This window comes from Etheostoma spectabile, unplaced genomic scaffold (genome assembly GCF_008692095.1).
Source record: "Etheostoma spectabile isolate EspeVRDwgs_2016 unplaced genomic scaffold, UIUC_Espe_1.0 scaffold00018427, whole genome shotgun sequence".
Lineage (NCBI taxonomy): Eukaryota > Metazoa > Chordata > Actinopteri > Perciformes > Percidae > Etheostoma > Etheostoma spectabile.
Window position 1 is genome coordinate 11,333 of NW_022604254.1, and position 26,181 is coordinate 37,513.

General features: G+C 41.9%; 1 protein-coding gene and 6 non-coding genes across 7 annotated transcripts; 4 read left to right on the forward strand and 3 right to left on the reverse strand.

The window, feature by feature from the left end:
* On the reverse strand, positions 1 to 4,715 carry LOC116680397 (leukocyte elastase inhibitor-like). The gene is given in 10 exon segments (XM_032509477.1): positions 1 to 330; positions 516 to 690; positions 774 to 817; positions 820 to 862; positions 1,243 to 1,320; positions 2,462 to 2,604; positions 2,724 to 2,841; positions 3,077 to 3,217; positions 3,969 to 4,150; positions 4,623 to 4,715. Coding segments are annotated over 9 exon segments (1,155 nt in total). The 5' UTR covers positions 4,146 to 4,150; positions 4,623 to 4,715; the 3' UTR covers positions 1 to 94.
* Positions 4,716 to 17,817: 13,102 nt separating this feature from the next.
* On the forward strand, positions 17,818 to 17,890 carry trnat-ugu (transfer RNA threonine (anticodon UGU)). Its single transcript has one exon. It is a non-coding gene; the product is annotated as a tRNA-Thr (tRNA).
* Positions 17,891 to 18,659: 769 nt separating this feature from the next.
* Positions 18,660 to 18,731, forward strand: trnaq-uug (transfer RNA glutamine (anticodon UUG)). Its single transcript has one exon. It is a non-coding gene; the product is annotated as a tRNA-Gln (tRNA).
* Positions 18,732 to 20,380: 1,649 nt separating this feature from the next.
* Positions 20,381 to 20,454, forward strand: trnat-agu (transfer RNA threonine (anticodon AGU)). The gene has a single exon. It is a non-coding gene; the product is annotated as a tRNA-Thr (tRNA).
* Positions 20,455 to 20,944: 490 nt separating this feature from the next.
* Positions 20,945 to 21,017, reverse strand: trnat-cgu (transfer RNA threonine (anticodon CGU)). Its single transcript has one exon. It is a non-coding gene; the product is annotated as a tRNA-Thr (tRNA).
* A 752-nt stretch (positions 21,018 to 21,769) lies between these two features.
* On the forward strand, positions 21,770 to 21,842 carry trnat-cgu (transfer RNA threonine (anticodon CGU)). The gene has a single exon. It is a non-coding gene; the product is annotated as a tRNA-Thr (tRNA).
* Positions 21,843 to 24,077: 2,235 nt separating this feature from the next.
* Positions 24,078 to 24,150, reverse strand: trnat-cgu (transfer RNA threonine (anticodon CGU)). Its single transcript has one exon. It is a non-coding gene; the product is annotated as a tRNA-Thr (tRNA).
* Positions 24,151 to 26,181: the final 2,031 nt, after the last annotated feature.

A 26,181-nucleotide genomic window follows, 5' to 3' on the forward strand; every position in this document is an offset into this window, starting at 1 on the left:
AGTTATACCAAATAAATTGGTACACTGTTATAATACTAGATGTATTGTAACCCCCCCCCACCAGTTAAGAAACACTACTCTAACGATGTATTGCTCACTCAGGGGAGCAGTATCGGCCAGCAAAGAGAACGCTCATGGAGGGGTTATGTCTGATGAAGAAGAGGAAGGGGTGGTCTGCGATGAACGTGGCAGATGGAGAACTTATCGTGCAAGACTCCAGCATCATGACAGCAGCAGTGACAGCAGCAGCCTCAGTTCCCTTCTCGTTGACCTCCACAAAAGCCTTGTGGACAACTTTTGACAGTACCAGCCATTCGGCAGGAGACATCCCTGTCACAAAAAGAAGGAGATGGAATATTTTAAATACATTTAATGTCAGGTCTTACCCCACAACATGAATTAAAATAATTTGGGAGAACCTCTGTATTATCTTGTGTCTTTTAAAACTGACAGGAGACATTTCAGGTTTCAGCTGCCTGTTCTTTAAATGATTATGATGCAGACACAAGTCCTACCAGAGAAGTCTGCCTTGTCAAAGGCATCCACCATGCCCATGCTGACCAGGACTTCCTCCATGTCATACGACTCCTCCATCTTGAACCGAGGCAGCCCCACCTGGACCTCAACGTTATCCATCATGTCTGGATGAGTCCACTCCATAAAGTTCTCATAGGTCAGCTGCTTCTCCAGCTGGGGGTGGACATGGAATCAGTTATTAGTTTATCCGTTTCTGCGGGTTTCTTTATGTGTGAAAGTGTGTGTGTGTGTGTTACCTTCTCCAGACCTGTAGTACTGTCCTCCATCTCATTGGGTAAAAGATGAGCATGCTAAGCTCCTTCCCTTTGTAAGGCATCTCTAGGATCTGTCCAGCAGAGGGTTTTAAACATTACAGTACATATACTGTATATACACTGGTGTGACAACTGAGTTGTGTATCAACAAGATAGTTATTTCATGTGTATTCTGTACGTGTGTTGTGTCTGATTTTTTGCTGCAACACTGGAATTTCCCTTTTTTTTAGATCAATAAAAATCTATCTAGTTCATGGGATGACATGCACAAATCTTCACAGTTACTGTACGGTAAAATGGATCATAACCAAACTCTCCTCCTTTCTCAATCATGTACCTTCAATGGCAATGTCATTAAATCCTGTTTAACAAAAAGTTATAAATGATTGGTTTGATTGTTGCCTTGTCAGTTAAATTTTTTTTACAATTAATCAATCAATTGCATCAGTACCTTGCAGTTGGCCTTAGGGTTGTTGGAGAAAGGGAACAATGCTGTCTGGTGCATCATCTTCACTGGCTTGGTGTCATTCTGAAAACACACTGACTTTTAGAACAAAATACAGTCTGGGCTGGGATTCCCTCCTCACTGCTAATCATTTTCCCCGCAAAAGATGAGAGTTGCTGGTCTACGGCTGCCTCAGTTAGTTTGTGTTATTAAAGCGTTAGTTTGGAGTCACCAAAGTCATGCAATAACAAAAACAAACTAAGAGATTGAGGTATTGGTAGATAAGCAGCTCCTAATGTCCTGGTAGTTTAAATTAGTTAGGTAGTTTGATGGTGGCTTGTAAGAACCCCTCGAGTTTCCCCTGCATTTACTTCAACAAGGCTCTCTTGTGGCAAGGTAAAGTGGTGGTATATATAATATAGCACACTTAAATAGTGCATAGTACATTTAAACTGATATTAATTTGTTTTACCCCTTATGTTGTCTACGGGTCAAATTTGACCCTCTTCCAAAACATTTCTCCATCTAAAAACGTAACGAGGATGGTTCCCAACAACGCTCCTCACACGTTAAATGAATAATCAGTGTAGTACTTTCATTGAATAGGGGTGTTTTGTCAATTTTATAGCATTTGGAGAAAAAAATAATTGATAAAAGAACTCGTGTTTGACTAATGTAAAAAAAAAAAAATCCAAATTAAAAAATTAAAAAAAGACAAATGTCAATAAAAGTCACTAAAATGTGAAAAAAAATGCCAAAAAAAGTGACAAAAATGTCAAAACACTCAAACGTTGAAAAAGTGACAAAAACATTGGAGGAAAGACACAAAAGGGTCAAAAAGACAACCAAAAACAAAAAACGAAATTTTGACTCAGAAAAACAACAAAAAAACAACAACTTTGCAGGTCGGCGGGAAGACAACATGAGGTCATTTACCTACTGGCTAAAATGTGTGTTGCTGTTCACCGTTTGATTTAGCGTGAATCGGTCCATGGTGGTACCGACGTAATTTGGTTTGAACCCAAAAAAGTACTGAGTTCAGTACCCAACCCTTGCCCTGATGTAGAATTATTTTCCTTTACCTTTTTTCACTACTTTCAATGAAGAAGTCAGAATTAGTGTCTATGGCGTAAAGTGTTTGCTACCATATCATTGATTTTAAAACCCATTTTACCTGACTTCTGTCAGTGTTATTTAACTGAATGCTTTCTTTGAGCAGTGTTACCTTGTTGAGTCTAAAGTGAGCATCCTGTGTGTCATGCTGCTGAAACTTCTCGTTCCAGTTACTTTTGAAGTAGATGGCATTAACCAGCACCAGCCTGCTCAGGCTGTCCACGTCACCCTCTGCCAACAGATCCTTAATTTTATCTGGTGAACAAAATTGACACATAAGTGAAGCAATGGCACACATCTGAAAGAAAAGTGTTGAAAAATGGTTGCTGCCATGTTTCCATTGGTGTTATGTGTATGTAAGGGTGTAGATCTACCTTGAGTCTGCTTCTGCACCCAGCTGTTGATCTTGAGTCTGGCGGCCTCTGAGCCACCTTTGAAGTCCACAGTCTCCAGCTCTGCGTTGTAGTGATTCTTGGTTTTTTCTAAGAAATCCTGGAACCATCAAAAACACATTTACCAATTCTGATCACCTAAACATATTAATCACTTTGCTTAACTTTAGTTAGTGGAACTAAAAGTCACTACAACAAGGAGAGCACAATCACAATGCTTACTCTCCACTCCCTCATCATTCCTTCTTACAGAGCTTAAATATTTGCATGAGCCTCTCACACCACACATACTGTACTCATGAAGATGCATGCACACATGCTAAACACACACACACCTCAACAAACTGGAAGGACCGCTCCCCGTACAGCCTGTTGGCAACACTGAGGGTATACGGAGCATCAGCCTTGTTGAGCTCGCTCAGCAGTTGGGCAAAGCTAACATGGACATCATCCTGACAATCCTTGGTTTTCAGGCACTGTGGACAAAGGAGAGACAACTGTTACAGAGATGCACTGTAAGACCAGTCTATTCTAAACAGTAGATCAGACCGGGCATCTTGCCTGTTAAGTGATGAGACTATAGACTAAATAAGAAATGTTTTCCTTTAAGTTGTTGAATTTGTGTGCTCCATGCTATGCATACAGTACGTTAAAGGTCCCATGACATGGTGCTCTTTCGGTGCTTTTATATAGACCTTAGTGGTCCCCTAATACTGTCTCTGAAGTCTTTTACATAGACCTTAGTGGTCCCCTAATACTGTCTCTGAAGTCTTTTACATAGACCTTAGTGGTCCCCTAATACTGTGTCTGGAGTCTCTTTCCCAAAATTCAGCCTTGGTGCAGAATTCCAGCCACTAGAGCCAGTCCCTCAATGAGCTTTCCTTAGTATCCATAGGCAGGCTGGGGGAATGCATATCAATGTAAAAAAAAACTCATAAAAGGGAATTTTTCATGTCATGGGACCTTTAAATGATGGTGAGTAACTAGAGTACACAGTACTCTCACATTTCTGGTGTAATCTTTCACAATATTAACATTTCAAATGACTGGAGATGTTCTCTTGGAAACATTTTGGATTTAGAGTAAGGTCCTGCCCTGGGCCTCTTCACAAAATCATTCTGAACCAGCCTGCGATGTAAATCTGTTACTTTTATGACAGAGTGTGTGTGTGTGTGTGTGTGTGTCTGTGTGGTGTGTGTGTGTGGTGTGTGTGTGTGTGTGTGATACCTCTGACATCTGGGTGGCTGTGTTGCCTCTGGCCCCCAGCATCACCATAGCCAGGGCTGAAGAGATGCTGAAAGGGGAGTAGAAGATGTTTGCCGTCTTGTCGTCATCTCCAAACTTTTGGAGCAAAGCCAGAGAGAAGGTGGTGTTGGCCTTGGACAGAGGGGCTGGAGATGCCATTGTGTCTGACACACAGGAGAGAGGACAGAGCATTAATTATTACAGATGTAAAACAATGTTATTTATCTGACTGGTTATTTATCTTACGCTCTCATTGGGCCAAACTCCACTGAAATATTTGTTAATTTACAATTAGCCTCTGAACAAGTCTCTGAATGTAAATATCTGAAATATTGAGACAATTTCTAAACCAGTAAGACTCAGTTTTTAGTACAGAAATTATTAAATAAAACAAACAAATGTAAAATGTTAGAATCGCTCTTGGATAGCAAAAATAAAGTATTCATGTTACATTAAGTAGCTATTTATAATATTATACTGTACATTACATACACCAATTACTATTCATAACACCAGACAATGAGGATAAATGTGCTTCTAGTCGGGATCAGTTTAACCTTACTGCTGTTACACCAACTAATATGTAATCTAAATAATCATATATCACAAAATGAATGAGACTCATCCTCTACTCACCAACTTCTCTGGTGCTCCTCAAGTAATAAGGAGTTTTTCCTTTTCACAAGAAGACTTCTGTCCAAAGCTTTATATTAGTTTCAAGAGGACTCCTGACGCCCTGAAAACCAGTCGAACCCCATCCTGTTAAAAATGTGTAGCACCCCCTCCGAGATTAAGGATCAGCTTTTGGTTCAGGTGTAGGCGGGGGGAATTAGGTATTGACGGGGTCTCAGTCTTTGGTACAACAGGAGAAACCAGATTAGCATGCAGCACTTAAAGCAATTCTGAAACTTACCCCGAAGTGTATGAACTTTCCGGCAAACTAGTCGTCTTGTTGTGGAAAGTAACGCTGAAATCATCATTTCTTGCTGCCACCTCCTGTCTTGCACGAGCTGCAGCATTAAAAAAACGTTTGAAAGTAGGCTCGTTCGAGATGAACTGCGCCTCGCCTGTAAAGTGGACGAGAGCAGGCGGCAGCAGCGGGGGGCGGTGACAAAAAGCTGCGGTGAAGTCGGACAGTTTCCAGCCGATTCCAGCCGCCTTCAGGCTGGACTGGAAGTGAAGAAAACACTGTGGTGCGATTCCGATTTAATAAAATATAATCAGACCCACATACCAGCTGGTACACAGTCTCCAGTTGTTTTAATTATGACTAAGTAGCTGGCAAAGTGCTCTACATGCGATCTGTTGCTGATTTTAATTAACAACACACTGTAGATGATACGTGATCTGATCAGATTTAGTCTCTCTGACTTCTAAACGTCTCTATCAGCCACAACATGTGTTCTGGACAGAATAAGTCTTTAAATCAGACAAATAGCAATTAAAATCCCTCCGATTCAAAACCAATAAAAAAGTTTATATAAAACGTCATCATGTTGTAAACCAATCAAGTGTTAAATCAGCTGAGAAGCCGGCGTTTCCCAGCATGCTTTGGGTCCGCCTGGCTCTTGCAGTCGGTGAAAAGCAACTGCGCCGCCTGCGTCTCAGACCTGCGGCCGCCTTGCTCTCGTGAGATTTCCGTTGCCCACGTGTGCATGACGTCAGAGCAAGTCGGGATCAAGTCGGACACAAATCTAACCGGCATGCAACGGGCGCCGATCGCCGGTGATCGATTCTGCGCAGACCTGGCTCATCTCGAACGAGCCTACTATGTAAGGACTACAAACCCCACGTTCACCAGAAATCTACTGGTTACTATGTAAGGACTACAAACCCCACGTTCACAAGAAATGTACTGGTTACTATGTAAGGACTACAAACCCCACGTTCACCAGAAATCTACTGGTTACTATGTAAGGACTACAAACCCCACGTTCACCAGAAATCTACTGGTTACTATGTAAGGACTACAAACCCCACGTTCACCAGAAATCTACTGGTTACTATGTAAGGACTACAAACCCCACGTTCACCAGAAATCTACTGGTTACTATGTAAGGACTACAAACCGAAGTTAAAAACAAACCTGAAGCTGAAGAAACCCTAAACTTTAACGGAACAGATCCGCAGACCAGAGAGAGAGAGAGAGAGAGAGAGAGAGAGAGAGAGAGGGGGGGAGAGAGCGAGAGAGAGCGCATTTCTCCATGTTCTGTGTGTGTGTGATTGATCCGAGCGGGTTTGTAGGCGGGGGGGGGGGGGGGGCGCTGTGATTATCACAGAACGCTGCGCGGCCAGTTGAGGAGTTTTATTCAATCCGAGCACGGATATTGACTCATATTACTCGGATAATACTTGTACTCGGCAAAAGTGCTTTATCCGTACCGGATACTCCAAAAGTGCTTGTTTTGCCACTGAGAGGCTCTGATTATTATTCTAAATTTTTGACAACTTTATGGAAAGGATTTTAAGGAGGTCGACCTTTCTGTTGAAGAGTAAGATTCTTTTTTAAACATAAAAAAATCCACGTAATTAAAATTGCTAAATCCATCAGACTCCATGTAAATAAACAGTAATTTTAGCATCGTAAAACACGCACTTCATTCAAAGTCAAAAGAAACTAAATAAAACTATGAAAAGCCGTTTGGGTCGTCTTTTCACTTCTCCAACCATCACAACTCTAGTTTTGGTTTAATAAACTCCTAGTTACCAACCTACAGGTGAAAATATGTCTGCTCTAAACACGTTAAATTAATTTACACATTTATAGTGTGATGTGTATATTCTCATAATGTATTACAATATATTTTGTTTTCATCCCTCAAAAATAAATAAAAATAAAATGAGATAAGTCTTATAGACTGGAATTGTCTACAGTGTATGACATCACAGCATTCTATAACACATCTAAAGAACTACTGGCCAATCAGCTGTGAGTTCACGATGACCTCATGAGTGAGGTCACAAAACGTCCATAGAGGACCTTATAAGTACAAGCCGTGTTGAGTCTTTAAGTTCAGGGTTCTGCTCCGGGCAGCTGGAGGCCAGCGGCTTCGGCAGAGACTAGGTGCTGCAAAAGCAGTTGGTCTTTGGAGGCCTCGCTTCCAGAAGACTAGGACCAGATGCTGCTAAAGCAGTTTGTCTTTGGAGGCCTCGCTGCCAGAAGACTAGGACCAGATGCTGCGAGAGCAGTTGGTCTTTGAGGCCTCCTCGTCTGAATCCGCCGACCTCCAGTCAGCCAGAGCAGAGGGCCCGACCTGCTCCGCTGAGGAACAGAGCTACCAGCTCTGAGGGCAGGGGTCAGGGACCAGGGTAAGTGGTTTAGAAAGGTATTAGGGATCATGAATGTGCTTCAGCAAAACTAAAAACAAGTCTGAAAAAAAAAGCCCATAGTGTCACACCACCTTGTGTGTGTGTGACCTCTCAGGTCATCTGGGACAGGTCTACTTTCTGTCCCCAGAGTCAGAACTAAACAGGGTGAAGCAGCTTTCAGTTTCTATGCTCCTCATATCTGGAATAAACTCCCAGAAACCTGTAGATCCGCTGCTACTCTCAGTTCTTTTAAATCAAGGCTGAAGACCTTTCTTTTTGATGCTGCCTTTCTTTAAATGACTGCTCATTTCTTTAAATTTCTCATGCTGCACTGTAACTTTTATTCTTGTGTTTTATGTGTCCTAATGTTTCTATTTTGTTTTTAACTGTCTATTCATGTGTTTTATCGGTTTTTAATGCTTATGACTTTTAACTGTTTGTACTTGTGATTTATCTGTTTAACTGATTTTATGTAAAGCACTTTGAATTGCCCTGTTGCTGAAATGTGCTCTACAAATAAAGCTGCCTTGCCTTGCCTTTGATCTTATGTCCCGCTTTGATCTTATGTCCTGCTTTGATCTTATGTCCCCCGTTTCATTTTATGTCCCCCTTTGATCTTATGTCCAAGCTTCGATCTTATGTCCCCCCTTTGATCTTATGTTCCCATTTGATATTATGTCCATGCTTTGTTCTTATGTCCCCCTTTGATCTTATGTCCTACTTTGATCTTATATCCTCCTTTGATCTTATGTCCCCCCTTTGATGTTATGTCCCCTGCTTTGATCTTATGTCCCTGCTTTGATCTTATGTCCCCCCCTTTGATCTTATCTCCCCGCTTTGATCTTATCTCCCCACTTTGATCTTATGTCCCCGCTTTGATCTCATGTCCTGCTTTGATTACATGTCCTGCTTTGATCTTATATCCCTATTTTGATCTTATGTCCTTTCTTTGATTCCATGTCCTGCTTTGATGTTTTTCCTTTTTGATCTTATGTCCCCTGCTTTCATATTATATCCATGCTTTGTTTTTATGTCCCCCCTTTGATGTTATGTCCCCTGCTTTGATCTTATGTCCCTGCTTTGATCTTATGTCCCCCCTTTGATCTTATCTCCCCGCTTTGATCTTATCTCCCCACTTTGATCTTATGTCCCCGCTTTGATCTTATGTCCCAACTTTGATCTTATGTCCTGCTTTGATCTTATGTCCCCACTTTGATCTTATGTCCTGCTTAGATCTTATGTGCCCTCTTTGATCTTATGTCCTGCTTTGATCTTATGTTGTGCTTTTATTTTTCCCTTTTTGATCTTATGTCCCCTGCTTTGATCTTATGTCCTGCTTTGATCTTATGTCCTGCTTTGATTATATGTCTTGCTTTGATCTTATACCCCTGCTTTGATCTTATGTGCCCTCTTTGATCTTATATCCTGCTTTGATCTCATGTCCTGCTTTGATTACATGTCCTGCTTTGATCTTATATCCCTATTTTGATCTTATGTCCTTTCTTTGATTCCATGTCCTGCTTTGATGTTTTTCCTTTTTGATCTTATGTCCCCTGCTTTCATATTATATCCATGCTTTGTTTTTATGTCCCTTTTTGATCTTATGTCCTACTTTGATCTTATGTCCGCCCTTTGATCTTATATCCCCCCTTTGATCTTATTTCCCCTGCTTTGATCTTATGTCCTGCTTTGATCTTATGTCCCCCTTTGATGGACATCCAATTTAAATTTCTTATGCTGCACTGTAACTTTTATTCTTGTGTTTCATGTGTCCTAATGTTAATACAGAGAAAATCAGAGATAGTCAGATAATTAATACAGAGAAAGTCAGATAATTAATACAGAGAAAGTCAGATAATTAATACAGAGAAAGTCAGATAATTAATACAGAGAAAGTCAGATAATTAATATAGAGAAAGTCAGAGAAAGTCAGATAATTAATACAGAGAAAGTCAGATAATTAATACAGAGAAAGTCAGATAATTAATACAGAGAAAGTCAGAGAAAGTCAGATAATACAGAGAAAGTCAGATAATTAATACAGAGAAAGTCAGATAATACAAAGATAGTCAGATAATTAATACAGAGAAAGTCATATAATTAATACAGAGAAAGTCATATAATTAATACAGAGAAAGTCATATAATTAATACAGAGAAAGTCAGAGAAAGTCAGATAATTAATACAGAGAAAGTCAGATAATTAATACAGAGAAAGTCACATAATTAATACAGAGAAAGTCATATAATTAATACAGAGAAAGACACATAATTAATACAGAGAAAGTCATATAATTAATACCGAGAAAGTCAGAGAAAGTCAGATAATTAATACAGAGAAGGTCAGAGAAAGTCAGATAATACAAGGAAAGTCAGAGAAAGTCACTCCTATTTTGTTTCTAACTGTCTATTCATGTGTTTTATCGGTTTTTAATGCTTATGATTTTAACTGTTTGTACTTGGGTTTGTCTGTTTAACTGATTTTATGTAAAGCACTTTGAATTGCCCTGTTGCTGAAATGTGCTCTACAAATAAGACTGCCTTGCCTTGCCTTTGATCTTATGTCCTACTTTGATCTTATGTCCATAATTGATCTTATGTCCCTGGTTTGATTTTATGTCCCTGCTTAGATCTTATGTTCTGCTTTGATCTCATGTCCCTCCTTTGATCTTATATCCCCCCTTTGATCTTATTTCCCCTGCTTTGATCTTATGTCCTGCTTTGATCTTATGTCCTGCTTTGATCTTATGTCCCCCTTTGATGTTATGTCCCCTGCTTTGATCTTATGTCCCTGCTTTGATCTTTTTCCTTTTTGATCTTATATCCCCTGCTTTCATATTATATCCATGCTTTGTTCTTATGTCCCCCTTTGATCTTATGTCCTACTTTGATCTTATGTCCTGCTTTGAGCTTAAGTCCTACTTTGATCTTATGTCCCCTCTTTGATCTTTTGTCCTACTTTGATCTTATGTCATGCTTTGATCTTTTTCCTTTTTGATCTTATGTCCCCTGCTTTCATATTATTTCTAAGCTTTTATCTTATGTCCCCCTTCGATCTTATGTTCCTCCTTTGATCTTATGTCCCCTGCTTTCACATTATTTCCCTAATTTTATTTTATGTCCCTCTGTGATCTTATTTCCCCCCTTCGATCTTATGTCCTGCATTGATATTATGTTCCCTGCTTTGATCTTATGTCATGCTTTGATCTTATGTCGTGCTTTGATCTTTTTCCTTTTTGATCTTATGTCCCTTGCTTTCATATTATTTCTCTGCTTTTATCTTATGTCCCTCTGTGATCTTATTTCCCCCCTTCAATCTTATGTCCCCCCTTCGATCTTATGTCCCACCTTTGATCTTATGTCCTACTTTGATCTTATGTCCCCCCTTTGATGTTATCTCCCCTGCTTTGATCTTATGTCCCTGCTTTGATCTTATGTTCCCCCTTTTATCTTATCTCCCCGCTTTGATCTTATCTCCCCGCTTTGATCTTATATCCCCCCCTTTGATCTTATGTCCCCCATTTGATCTTATGTCCCCCCTTTGATCTTAGGTCCCCTGCTTTGATTTTAGTCCTGCTTTGATCTTATGTCCCCTGCTTCAATATTTGTCCTGCTTTGATCTTATGTCCCTGCTTTGACCTTATGTCCATGCTTTTATCTTATGTTCCCATTTGATATTATATCCATGCTTTGTTCTTATGTCCCCCTTTGATCTTATGTCCTACTTTGCTCTTATGTCCCCCTTTGATCTTATGTCCCCCCTTTGATCTTATCTCCCCGCTTTGATTTTATCTCCCCGCTTTGATCTTATGTCCCCCCTTTGATGTTATGTCCCCTGCTTTGATCTTATGTTCCCCTTTGATCTTATGTCCTGCATTGATCTTATGTCCCCTGCTTTGATCTTGTGTCCCTGCTTTTATCTTCCGTGCCCCTTTCATCTTGTGTCCCCCCTTTGATCGTATGTCGTTCTTTGATCTTTCCCTTTTTGATCTTATGTCCCCTGCTTTCATATTACTTCCATACTTTTATCTTATGTCCCCCTTTGATCTTATGTCCCCTGCTTTGATCTTATGTCCTGCTTTGATCTTAAGTCCTACTTTGATCTTATGTCCCCGCTTTGATCTTATGTCCTGCTTAGATCTTATGTCCCCTGCTTTGATCTTATGTCCTGCTTTGATCTAATGTCGTGCTTTGATCTTTTTCCTTTTTGATCTTATGTCCCCTGCTTTAATATTATTTTCCTGCTTTGATCTTATGTCCCCCTTTGATCTTATGTCCCCCCTTCGATCTTATGTCCCCTGCTTTGATCTTATGTCCTGCTTTGATCTTAAGTCCTACTTTGATCTTATGTCCCCGTTTTGATCTTATGTCCTGCTTAGATCTTATGTCCCCTCTTTGATCTTTTGTCCTACTTTGATCTTATGTCGTGCTTTGATCTTTTTCCTTTTTGATCTTATGTCCCCTGCTTTCATATTATTTCTAAGCTTTTATCTTATGTCCCCCTTCAATCTTATGTTCCTCCTTTGATCTTATGTCCCCTGCTTTCATATTATTTCCCTACTTTTATTTTATGTCCCTCTGTGATCTTATTTCCCCCCTTCGATCTTATGTCCTGCATTGATATTATGTCCCCTGCTTTGATCTTATGTCATGCTTTGATCTTACGTCGTGCTCTGATCTTTTTCCTTTTTGATCTTATGTCCCTTGCTTTCATATTATTTATCTTCTTTTATCTTATGTCCCTCTGTGATCTTATTTCCCCCCTTCGATCTTATGTCCCCCCTTCGATCTTATGTCCCACCTTTGATCTTATGTCCTACTTTGATCTTATGTCCCCGCTTTGATCTTATCTCCCCGCTTTGATCTTATGTCCTGCTTTGATCTTATATCCCCCCTTTGATCTTATGTCCCCCATTTGATCTTATGTCCCCCCTTTGATCTTATGCCCCCTGCTTTGATTTTAGTCCTGCTTTGATCTTATGTCCCTGCTTTGACCTTATGTCCATGCTTTGATCTTATGTCCCCCCTTTGATCTTATGTCCTACTTTGCTCTTATGTCCTCCTTTGATCTTATGTCCCCCCTTTGATGTTATGTCCCCTGCTCTGATGTTATGTCCCTGCTTTGCTCTTATGTCCCCCCTTTGATCTTATCTCCCCGCTTTGATCTTATCTCCCCGCTTTGATCTTATGTCCCCGCTTTGATCTTATGTCCCAACTTTGATCTTAGGTCCTGCTTAGATCTTATGTCCCCTGCTTTGATCTTATGTCCTGCTTTGATTATTTGTCTTGCTTTGATCTTATACCCCTGCTTTGATCTTATGTTACCCCTTTGATGTTACGTCCCCTGCTTTCATATTATTTCCCTTCTTTTAGCTTATGTCCCCCTTTGATCTTATGTCCCCCCTTTGATTTTATGTCCTGCTTTGATATTATGTCCCTGCTTTGATCTTATGTCCATGCTTTGATCTTATGTCCTCCTTTGACCTTATGTCCCTGCTTTGATCTTATGTACCCTGCTTTGAACTTATGTCCTACTTTGATCTTATGTCCCTGCATTGATATTATGTCCCCACTTTGACCTTATGTCATGCTTTGATCTTATGTCCCCTGCTTTCATATTATTTCCCTACTTTTATTTAATGTCCCTCTGTGATCTTATTTCCCCCCTTCGATCTTATGTCCTGCATTGATATTATGTCCCCTGCTTTGATCTTATGTCATGCTTTGATCTTATGTCGTGCTCTGATCTTTTTCCTTTTTGATCTTATGTCCCTTGCTTTCATATTATTTATCTTCTTTTATCTTATGTCCCTCTGTGATCTTATTTCCCCCCTTCGATCTTATGTCCCCCCTTCGATCTTATGTCCCACCTTTGATCTTATGTCCTACTTTGATCTTATGTCCCCGCTTTGATCTTATCTCCCCGCTTTGATCTTATGTCCTGCTTTGATCTTATGTCCCCCCTTTGATCTTATGTCCCCCATTTGATCTTATGTCCCCCCTTTGATCTTATGTCCCCTGCTTTGATTTTAGTCCTGCTTTGATCTTATGTCCCTGCTTTGACCTTATGTCCATGCTTTGATCTTATGTGCCCATTTGATATTATATCCATGCTTTGTTCTCATGTCCCCCCTTTGATCTTATGTCCTACTTTGCTCTTATGTCCTCCTTTGGTCTTATGTCCCCCCTTTGATGTTATGTCCCCTGCTCTGATGTTATGTCCCTGCTTTGATCTTATGTCCCCCCTTTGATCTTATCTCCCCGCTTTGATCTTATCTCCCCGCTTTGATCTTATGTCCCCGCTTTGATCTTATGTCCTGCTTTGATTATTTGTCTTGCTTTGATCTTATACCCCTGCTTTGATCTTATGTTACCCCTTTGATGTTACGTCCCCTGCTTTCATATTATTTCCCTTCTTTTAGCTTATGTCCCCCTTTGATCTTATGTCCCCCCTTTGATTTTATGTCCTGCTTTGATATTATGTCCCTGCTTTGATCTTATGTCCATGCTTTGATCTTATGTCCTCCTTTGACCTTATGTCCCTGCTTTGATCTTATGTACCCTGCTTTGAACTTATGTCCTACTTTGATCTTATGTCCCTGCTTTGATGTTATGTCCCCACTTTGACCTTATGTCATGCTTTGATCTTATGTCGTGCTTTGATCTTTTTCCTTTTTGATCTTATGTCCCTTGCTTTCATATTATTTCCCTGCTTTTATCTTATGTCCCTCTGTGATCTTATTTCCCCCCTTCGATCTTATGTCCCCCCTTCGATCTTATTTCCCACATTTGATCTTATGTTCCTCCTTTGATCTTATGTCCCCTGCTTTCATATTATTTCCCTACTTTTATTTAATGTCCCTCTGTGATCTTATTTCCCCCCTTCGATCTTATGTCCTGCATTGATATTATGTCCCCTGCTTTGATCTTATGTCATGCTTTGATCTTATGTCGTGCTTTGATCTTTTTCCTTTTTGATCTTATGTCCCTTGCTTTCATATTATTTCTCTGCTTTTATCTTATGTCCCTCTGTGATCTTATTTCCCCCCTTCGATCTTATGTCCCCCCTTCGATCTTATGTCCCACCTTTGATCTTATGTCCTACTTTGATCTTATGTCCCCCCTTTGATGTTATCTCCCCTGCTTTGATCTTATGTCCCTGCTTTGATCTTATGTTCCCCCTTTGATCTTATCTCCCCGCTTTGATCTTATCTCCCCGCTTTGATCTTATGTCCCCGCTTTGATCTTATGCCCTGCTTTGATCTTATATCCCCCCTTTGATCTTATGTCCCCCCTTTGATCTTATGTCCCCTGCTTTTATTGTAGTCCTGCTTTGATCTTATGTCCCTGCTTTGACCTTATGTCCATGCTTTGACCTTATGTTCCCATTTGATATTATATCCATGCTTTGTTCTTATGTCCCCCTTTGATCTTATGTCCTACTTTGCTCTTATGTCCTCCTTTGATCTTATGTCCCCCCTTTGATGTTATGTCCCCTGCTTTGATGTTATGTCCCTGCTTTGATCTTATGTCCCCCCTTTGATCTTATCTCCCCTCTTTGATCTCATCCCCCCGCTTTGATCTTATGTCCTGCTTAGATCTTATGTGCCCTCTTTGATCTTATGTCGTGCTTTTTATTTTTACCTTTTTAATCTTATGTCCCCTGCTTTGATCTTATGTCCTGCTTTGATTATATGTCTTGCTTTGATCTTATACCCCTGCTTTGATCTTATGTTACCCCTTTGATGTTACGTCCCCTGCTTTCATATTATTTCCCTCTGTGATCTTATTTCCCCCCTTCGATCTTATGTCCCCCCTTCGATCTTATGTCCCACCTTTGATCTTATGTCCCCTGATTTGATCTTATGTCCCCCCTTTGATGTTATCTCCCCTGCTTTGATCTTATGTCCCTGCTTTGATCTTATGTTCCCCCTTTGATCTTATCTCCCCGCTTTGATCTTATGTCCCCGCTTTGATCTTATGTCTTGCTTTGATTTTATATCCCCCCTTTGATCTTATGTCCCCCTTTTGATCTTATGTCCCCTGCTTTGATTTTTTCCCTGCTTTGATCTTATGTCCCTGCTTTGACCTTATGTCCCTGCTTTAAACTTTGTCCCCACTTTGATCTTATGTCCCCCGTTTCATCGTCTGTCCCCCTTTGATCTTATGTCCCCTGATTTGATCTTATGCCCCCCCTTTGAGCTTATGTCCCCGCTTTGATCTTATGTCCCCGCTTTGATCTTATGTCCTGCTTTGATCATATGTTGTGCTTTGATATTTTTCCTTTTTGATCTTATGTCCCCTGCTTTCATATTATTTCCCTGCTTTTATGTTATGTCCCCCTTCGATCTTATGTAAAATGTAAATGTAAATGTATTTTATTTATATAGCTCTTTACAACAACCGATAAGTGAACCAAAGTGCTTCACAACAAATAAAACCACAGATTTAAAACAATAATACACCACTAACAAAAATTACAATAATGAATGAGAAAAGTAAGAAAAGATAAAAAAAATAAAAACAATACAATCAATACAAATGTGCCATCACATTACTAGGTACCAAACGCCACTTTAAAAAGATGCGTCTTAAGTCTTGATTTAAAAAGACCCAGGTCAGTAATGATAAGCATCTCACTGGGCAGCTTATTCCAGAGCTTAGGTCCAGAAACCTCGGTCACCCCAGTGTTTCAGTTTTGACCTGGGCACTTCCAACATGAGTTGATTTTGTCCCCCCTTTGATCTTATGTACCCTGCTTTGATCTTATGTCCTGCTTTGATCTTATGTCCCTGCTTTGATCTTATGTCCCCACTTTGACCTTATGCCCCTGCTTTGATCTTATGTACATTGACCTAAACATGCTTCTCCGGGGGAGCGGGACATTCCCTGCAGGCTATGCTCGCGATTCCTAAGGGGATTGGCTGGTGGTCTGCCTGGACGTCCTGACTGTGGAAGACGTTGAAGACATATGGATAATTGGAATTCTGTTGGTGGGGCTCCTGATCATCGTCTCGTTGACCAATCGGAAAATTGGTAAGACAGCCGCCAGCAAATTTACCCATATGCTGTCTGGGGAACTTAAAGAGTGCCCACATGGAGTTATTGAGAGGATGAAGGTTTTACATCTAAGGGCTGACCAGTCCAGTGAACTGTCTCGCATCATCTCAGACCGGACCGTCGAAGCGCAGAAGGGGATTGATACTATCAGGGCCCAGTCTGTGGAGTTGCTTCGTGTGATCACCGGACTGGCAGAAAAGGTAGATGGACTGACAAAATCATTACATGAACTGGATGCTCGCGTGACGCTGAAGTCGGTAACAATTGAATGATGAACATTGATTCGAACAAATTACATTGAGTCACGCTAAATTTGGATTGAAATTGATCAGCTATTTCCCCAGCCCCCCCACACTCACCCTTCACCCGAGCAGGAAAACAACCTGGCAGCTGGCCTCTGATCTTGTCCTGTACACTGGCTTATCTCTCCAAGGTCACGCCGATGAACTGAGCTTTTAACAACATAGACAGTCTGACGCTCATATTCACACACACAACTCAATGTCTCACACACACACCAAACACTACCTCCCCCATCCCGCCCCGTATCCGTCTGACTGCCTCGATTTACGTGTTCCTCACTCCCTCCCAAGCCACCTCAAAACATTCCTTCATGTGTCCACATGAACTGTGTGTTGTCTTGTGCATTATATTGTTATATAATTTTGTTGCTGTCTGCATTGTTTCCTTTCTTTTCGAGAAAACGTGTGGTGGCGCTGTTCCATAGCTCCTGGTATGTCTGTCATACCTGGCGTACAAAGCTAATTCTGATTTTGATTCTGATTTGTGGCAGGCCATGACTGACAGATGAAGTCACAAGGACCCACGGGATCTCGCAAATTCATGTATGATCACGCGATATAACAGGATGTTCTTTCTATAAACAGAACCACAAAATCTGATGAATGAACTAGGTGTAAATTGTAGCTTAAACTTGCATGTGTTAGCTTAAGTCTGTGTTAATGTAGTTTTTGTGTGTAAACGGAACATACATTTTTCATTTGCTTCCAGCATTTCATATGTAGTATTGGGACTAGGTTGACATGGTTATGCAATCTGAGGTAATTGCTTCAACAACAAGGAGCTACTGGGATTTGAAATGAGGATCTCCTGTTTACTAGACAGGAACTTTGACCAACTATGCCACAACACCTCCTTGAGAGCTTGTACCTTTTATATATATATATATATATATATATATATACACATACAATGAGCTATAGAACAGGATTCCATCCATCCATCTTCGTCTTTCCTTTTCCGAGCGACTGGGGGATCCTGAGGCGTTACCAGGACAGGTTGGAGATATAATCCCTCTAACTAGACCTGGCTTGTTAAAAACAAGTGCTGGAGCTGTCATTCCATGTCTCCCGTTTCTCAACCCAAAAATAGTTTGGTGCATCGATCCTATCCACTAGCCAGTTTGCCGAAGAGGTATAAGTACCTGGCAGGTGTCTGTCACAGGCGCTGTAGCTTAGTGGTTAAAGCGCCTGTCTTGTAAACAGGAGATCCTGGGTCCAAATCCCAACAGTGCCTGCTTGTCAGTGAATATGTTATGTTATCTGCACTACAATGAGTTTATATTGTTTTTGCTATTGTGCTTAACAAGCATTATTTAATTTTGCCCAGTTGTGGCCTGTTGAGGGCCAATAAATATCAAAAGGGAAATGGATTGAATCCATTTTTTAATGCTTTTAAACCCTGTTTTGATGGGGCTGATTGTGGCCCAGGTGTACACCAGGACCCTGTGACATCACTGTTGGGTGGGGTTTCAGGTGCATGTGATGCTGACTGAGGTCAGAGGTAAAATAAACATGAACTTTACCGGTCAAGGCACCTTGTGCGCTGACTGCCTGATTTTAACATCTTTGATGCTGCTGTAATAAAGGAAGGAAGAATCTATATGCCTTTGCATTTTGGATGCTTTTCTGTTGTTTAGATATGGCTACATTCACATAAAGTATCCAAAGAGTACAATAATGCACTGTACTCTGTTCAGTTGTTTACACCAGGTTCCTCGTGGCCGCTGAATTGCAAGTACAGCCGCACCTTTTGTGAGCATCTGCTTTATCAACCCATGTAAAGTTACCATGTGTACACAGTAGACCTATCTACTGCTGTATTCATTGTTTTTGGCAAGAGCTTTAAAACCTATTCTTGACTTTTCTTGTTCCACATCTTGTGTGAACGCTTAGTTTACTAAATGACTTAAGTTAGCCAGTGATTGTTGTGTGCCTTCAATAGCATAAGTGTTAATATTATGGAAGAAGCTGCCTGGCAAACCAATGTTGCTTTTTAGAACAGTGGGTCCATGGTGTAATGGTAAGCACTCTGGACTTTGAATCCAGTGATCCGAGTTCAAGTCTTGGTGGAACCGTTTTAAACCAAAGTACTGGTAAAATAAAATAATCAACCTCTACACTGTCCACATCTAGGCTAACGGGTAAAATATTCTTGGCTGTTTGACTGAAAACAGTATGTTGGTGGTGGCATGTTGACCTGTGACCTGTACTTCATGTTAACTGAAAGGAGCTCCAAATTTAGACTTAGTTGAACATATTGAAGATATTTCCACAATGGTGACCCAAATGTCAGTCTATTTCCCATCTAGTTGGGACATGTCTGGACACAGGTGGACATTTTGGACAGAAACATTGGTGGATCTTGATTCCCACCACAGGATTTAGCCTGCATTGCACATTGGGGTACAGAGTCGGTAAGATGTCTTCACATCCCGCGTAATGTACTGCCATTGTCAAGCACATTTCCACACTGGTGACTTTCTTCCATTTCCGCATAAACACACATATATTTGGGCTGACAAAAGGGAAACCTTCCTTTGATAACTATGACCTGGATGACTGAGTACCTAATATAGCATGACATAGTTGACTTACCATATTATTATTTCTGTGAGAGATCCTACTACACGTTGGAATATTCAGTCAGGATGGCTGAGCGGTCCAAGGTGCTGCGTTCAGGTCGCAGTCTCCAATGGAGGTGTAAGTTCGATTTTGGGGATATTGTTTTTGTTTTGTTTGTTGTGGAGGTGTAGCTTAGGGGAGGTGATAAGATAAGTCGCTTTCAAGGGTTACACAGTCATCAGCACACATTTGCACACTGACTTTAAACAGTACATTCCCTTACCTACTTCACATACGCTCCTTTGGTTGCTTGGCCATTCTTATCAAATATGGCTGCCAGAAAGGGATGGGGACGAAGATGGTCCATCCTGTTTAATTAGTTACACAGTTAAGCAGTTACACTTATATTCCATGGTCTTCTTTTTATTTTATTAGCATGTTTATTGAGCTAAATTTGAGACAATTAGGGTGTTTGTGGGGTTGAGGGTATTCTGGTGTTGTGTAAATAAAGTAGGCAGGACTAGATTATAGCCGATAGATATCAGAGATCCACCCATTACCTTAATTTTTATGCGTTGTACTTTTCCCTTGCCGGGTGAGTTAGGGAAACTGTTACAGCATAGCAGAGTTTTCTGTCCACCTCCACACGCGTAGTCTTCTCTTCAAGCAGACTTACTGCCTCCTGGTCTTGTCTTGACCTGGTTACCACTTTCTCATTTTTGTATGGCAGCACATCCAGCTGCTAGAGATTCTCAACAATCTGGAATAGCTCCATGTTGGAAGGAACAGTGGACTTGAGAAGGCACTGTTGCGGCCATAGTTGTTGCTCCATGATCCGTGCTGGGCCCTGAAATGTTCTCCCCCAGTCTGGTTCAAATGGTGAGTGGTCCACCTGGTGGACCGAGCTTCAATAGCTCTATGAGGGTGATGAGATGTGGATGATCAGCACCAATGGGAAGGAGTGGGCTGGCGTTCTCAAACTGCTGAAGGGAGAGACCTGCCAGGTACTTATAGCTCTTCTGCAGACTGACTGGATAGGATTGATCCGCCAAGCCTAGGCAAGTTAACCCGTTACTCCCAATACTGCCAGTCAGTATACTGTATGTTTAGCTTATACAAGGGAAAAGACAATTTAAGACTTAACAGGGTTACAACTTGTGGAGGTGCTGTGGCTTAGTTGGTTAAAGTGCCTGTCTAGTAAACAGGAGATCCTGGGTTCAAATCCCAGCAGCACCTCGTTGGTGTAGAGATTACCTCCGTTGGCATCTCATTATCACCTCTGGGGATGAACCTGGATGTGTGGCAATGAAGAACTCAGTGTAAACAACTGAACAGAGTACAGTGCAGTATTAGGCACTTTGGATACTTTATGTGAATGAAGCAAAGGCATATAGGGAAGGAAGATACTTTGAGAAATTACAGTTTATTGGCGGTGCAGATCTTTACCATTTGGCTCCCTCTTCTTAGATCCATGACGACCCGGTGATTCTTCCTTCAGTTGCATATCCCAATATAGTCAACTAATATAAAAAGATCCATTTATTAAATTTTGTTACAGCAGCATTGAAGAGGTTAAAATCAGTTCAGTAATCAGTAATCAGTTCAATAAAGTTCATGTTCATTTCACCTCTGACCTCAGTCAGCATCACACGCATGAAACCCCACCCAACAGTCACTACAGCAAAAACATAAACTCTTTGTAGTGCAGATACTGTAAGAGATAATTAGGCACTGCTGGGATTTGAACCCAGGATCTTGTGTTTACGAGACAGGCGCTTTAACCACTAAGCTACAGCGCCTGTGACAGGTGTGCTTGTCATGCAAGAATACGATGAGCTAGTAAACAGGCTTCCAGCCATCCATCTGCGTCCACCAGCTCCAGCAGGGGACTGGACAAAATTCCCTTTTCCAAGCGACTGGGGGATCCTGAGGCGTTCCCAGGCCAGGTTGGAGATATAATCCCTCCACCTAGTCCTGGGTCTTCCCCGGGGCCTCCTCCCAGCTGGACGTGCCTGGATCACCTCCCTAGGGAGGTCCCCAGGAGGCATCTTGACCTGGTCACCAGCTCATTTTTGTATTGCAGCACATCCAGCTGCTAGAGCTTCTCAACAATCTGGAAGAGCTCCATGTTGGAGGGAACAGTGGACGTCAGAAGCGGCCAAAATGCGTTTCCTCAGGAGGGGGCTGGCATCTCTAACCCAATGGATGGTGGGGGCTTTGAGTAGAGCCGCTGCTCCTTTGCGATGAAAGGAGCCAGTTGAGGTGGTTAAGGCATCGGGTAAGGATGCTTCCGGGGGGCCTCTGTAGAGAGCTGGTCCAGGCACGTCCAGCTGTGAGGAGGCCTCGGGGAAGACCCAGAACTAGGTGGAGAGAGTACATATCCAACCTGGCCTGGGAACGCTTCAGGATCCCCCAGTCGGAGCTGGTTGATGTGGCTCGGCAAAGGAAGGTTTGAGGTCCCCTGCTGGAGCTGCTGGACAAAGATGGATGGATGGAAGGAACCCTTTTCACTAGCTCATTGTATTCTTGCAAGACGGACTCAGCTGCAGGAGGCGCTGTAGCTTAGTGGTTAAAGCGACTGACTCGTAAACGGGAGATCCTGGGTCCAAATCCCAGCAGTGCCTGATTGTCGCTTACAGGAGTGTTTCCACGTGGTTGCCGATACTTAACATGTGCAACCTAGTTAATGCCTGATTTTTTAGATCACTAAAGTGACATGTGATGTTGTTTTGTACCATAACATTACATGTGACCATATAAAGCGAAAAAAAGCCTTTTGTTGGAGGTGTTTTTGCAACTTTAGTGTGAAGATTATAAAGTTTTTGTTATCATGAATTTCAGTCTTACCTTGGAAGCTTAGGGCTCCTGCACACTGCCTGCATGGCGTGAGCGTGTCAGCTGAGGTTAGAATGCCTACTGTATTGGTCAATACTGTTAACATGAGAGAAATAAAAACAGACACGCCACACAGCAAACACTATGTTGACTGTTGAGGAGGACTAAATTAGGACTGTGTTTTAAGCTTTCCATGGCTTTCCATGAGAAATGGCATGATAACAGCTGTTTTCAGTGTTGATGGAACATGGCCTGACCGGAGGGAGTGGTCCACCTTGTGGAGGTTCTGTGGCTTAGTTGGTTGAAGTGCCGGTCTAGTAAACAGGAGATCCTGGGTTCAAATCCCAGCAGCACCTTATTGGTGCTCATGTCAATCCAATCCCTGTTAAAGTACCCTGGTAGCAAATGAAAATGGCATGTTACATTTACACAGAAACACCAATAACATGCCCACAAGGTGTTCTATTTGCCTGATAACTAATGAAATTAATTAATAAATGCACTACTTTGGCTCCACTACAGTTCTGTGTCAGTCAACTGCTCCATTTCACTCACCACAGAGTGAACTTTAACCAACTAAGCCACAGCACCTCTGGGGATGAACACGGCTGCACGGCTATATTGGAGGCACTCGGTGTAAACAACTGAACAGAGTACAGTGAAGTATTGTGCACTTTGGATACTTTAAGTGAATGTAGCCATGTCTAAACAACAGAAAAATATCCAAGATGCAAAGGCATATAGGGAAGGATGATATTTTGAGAAATTACAGTTTATTGGCGGTTGACCTCAACTGAGGAGGTAATAGAGCGGTGGAAGGTGATTCTTCCTTCAGTTGCATATCCCGATATAGTCAACAATATCAAATAATTAATTTATTAATTTTCATTCCAGAAGCGTCGAAGACGTTAAAATCACACAGTCAGCGCCCAAAGTGCCTTGGCCGGTAAAGTTCATGTTTATTTCACCTCTGACCTCAGTCAGCATCACACGCCTGAAACCTCACCCAACAGTGATGTCACAGGGTCATGGTGTACACCGGGGCCACATTCAGCCCCAACAACAAGGTTTAAAAGCATTAAAAAATGGTTCCAATCCATTTCCCTTTAGATATGTATTGCCCATCAACAGGCCACAACTGGGCAAAATTAATTACGGTTGTTAAGCACTTTAGCAAAAATAAATAACAAATATATACACTTTGTAGTGCAGATAACATAAATATTAACTGACAATGAGACATTGCTGGGATTTGGACCCAGGATCTTCATTAAGTGATAACTAGGCACTGTTGGGATGGGATTTGGACCCAGGATCTCCTGTTTACAAGACAGGCACTTTAACCACTAAGCTACAGCTCCTTCTACAGATAAGCCTGTCTTGCAAGAATACAATGAGCTAATGAACAGGGTTGCTTCCATCCATCCATCATTGTCCAGCAGCTCCAGTAGGGGACCCCTACAAACTCCGGCAAATGAAAACAGCTGAACGTGTCCTTGAGCGACGCCTCAGGACTCACTGTTGATAGGCAGGCCTACCGAGAACAACATAAGTCTTATGCAAGGACCTTGAGAGATGAGAGACCCTTTCCCATCATGCCATTTCTCATGGAAAGCCATGGAAAGCTTAAAACACAGTCCTAATTTAGTCCTCCTCAACAGTCAACATAGTGTTTGCTGTGTGGCGTGTCTGTTTTTATTTCTCCCATGTTAACAGTATTGACCAATACGGTAGGCATTCTAACCTCAGCTGACACGCTCACGCCATGCAGGCAGTGTGCAGGAGCCCTAAGCTTCCAAGGTAAGACTGAAATTCATGATAATAAAACCTTTATAATCTTCACACTAAAGTTGCAAAAACACCTCCAATAAAAGGCTTTTATTCGCTTTACATGGACACATGTAATGTTAGGGTACAATACAACATCACATGTCACTTTAGTGATCTAAAAAAATCAGGCAATAACTGGGTTGCACACGTTAAGTATCAGCAACCATGTGGTAACACTTCATACCATGATGACCAGGCACTGCTGGGATTTGGACCCAGGATCTCCTGTTTACGAGACAGGCGCTTTAACCACTAAGCTACAGCGCCTCCTACAACTAAGCCCGTCTTGCAAGAATACAATGAGCTAGTGAAAAGGGTTCCCTCCTTCCATCCATCTTAGTCCAGCAGCTCCAGCAGGGGACCTCAAACTATCCTTTGCCGAGCCACATAAACCAGCTCCAACTGGGGGATCCCGAGGCGTTCCCAGGCCAGGTTGGAGATGTACTTTCTCCACCTAGTCCTGGGTCTTCCCCGAGGCCTCCTCCCAGCTGGACGTGCCTGGACCAGTTCTCTACGGAGAATCCCAGGAGGCATCCTTACCAGATGACCCAACCACCTCAGTTGTTTAAACCGAGTACCCCAGAGGTGCTGTGGCTTAGTTGGTTAAAGCGCCTGTCTAGTCAGCAGAAGTGCCTGGGTTCAAATCCCAGCAAAACCTTGTTGTTGCAGAGATGACCTGTACTTGTTTTTAAGTTGCCTGCTAATCAGATGTTGTTGTGGGCGGGGCATTAAGTCTGACACAGTGGTGATTGAAATGGAGCAGTTGACTGACACAGAACTGTAGTGGAGCCAAAGTAGCGCATTTATTAATTAATTTAATTAGTTATCAGGCAAATAGAACACCTTGTGGCCATGTTATTGGTGTTTCTGTGTAAATGTAACATGCAATTTTTATTTGCTACCAGGGTACTTTCACAGGGATTGGGTTGATGATGACGCGCCAAAAGAGGTAATCTCTCCAACAACAAGGTGCTGCTGGGATTTGAACCCAGGATCTCCTGTTTACTAGAAAGGCACTTTAACCAACTAAGCCACCGCACCTCCACATGTAGCATCCCTGTTAAGTCTTAATTTGTCTTTTACCGTATATAAGCTAAACATACAGTATACTGACTGGCAGTATTGGGAGTAACGGGTTAGCTTGCCTAGGCTTGGCGGATCAATCCTATCCAGTCAGTCAGCAGAAGAGGTAGAAGTACCTGGCAGGTCTCTCCCTTCAGCAGTTTGAGAATGCCAGCCCACTCCTTTCCATTGGTGCTGATCATCCACATCTCACCCCCATAGAACCAGTGAAGCTCGGTCCACCAGATGGACCACTCACCATTTGAACCAGACTGGGGGGGAACGTTTCAGAGCCCAGCACGGATCGTGGAGCAACAGCTACGGCAGCAACAGTACCTTCTGACGTCCACTGTTCCTTCCAACATGGAGCTCTTCCAGATTGTTGAGAATCTCTTGCAGCTGGATGTGCTGCCACACAAAAATGAGAAAGTGGTAACCAGGTCAAGACAAGACCAGGAGGCAGTAAGTCTGCTTGAAGAGAAGACTACGGGTGTGGAGGTGGACAGAAAACTAAGGAAAGTACAACGGCTATAAATTAAGGTAAGGGTGGATCTCTCTCTATCGGCTATAATTTAAACATATAAGTTCAGATTTTTTTTGTTCTGCAAGCTCTCACCTTTTGCCCCATATTTCCCTTCATATGAGTCAGAGCCAGCAGCACTAAGGAAGAGCAGCCTCTCCTACGGCGAGTGGTGGCGACCCACGGGGAAACTTTGGTTTCCCAGTCAGTTCCAGTAGTACAGGTGAGAAAGTGGTGGATAAAACGAGGACTGTGGGCCGGCTTTGTTGGTACGTGAGTGGAAATACATCCAACATGCTAACGCATATCCAACGCCTTCACCCAGACATGACAATCACTGGAACAAGACAAAAAAAACTGTCAAACGTCTCCTCCCTACAGTGCTTAACCAGCCTTTAGACACAAATACAAATAGGGCAAAAAAATCACTGAATCAATCAGGATCAGGCAATCACTTTTTCACACAGGGCCATGATGGTTTGGATTTTTTTCACCTTTAATAATAACACCTTCATTTACAAATTGCATATTGTGTTTTTACTTGTGTTGTCCTTGACTATTGTTTAAATTGGTTTGATGTTCCGAAACACTTAAGTGTGACAAACATGCAAAGGAACAGGAAATGAGGAAGGGGGCAAACACTTTTTCACACCACTGTAAGTTATTAATTTGCACACAGACAAATATTTTACAACTTGTACCCTCGCAATTTCAGT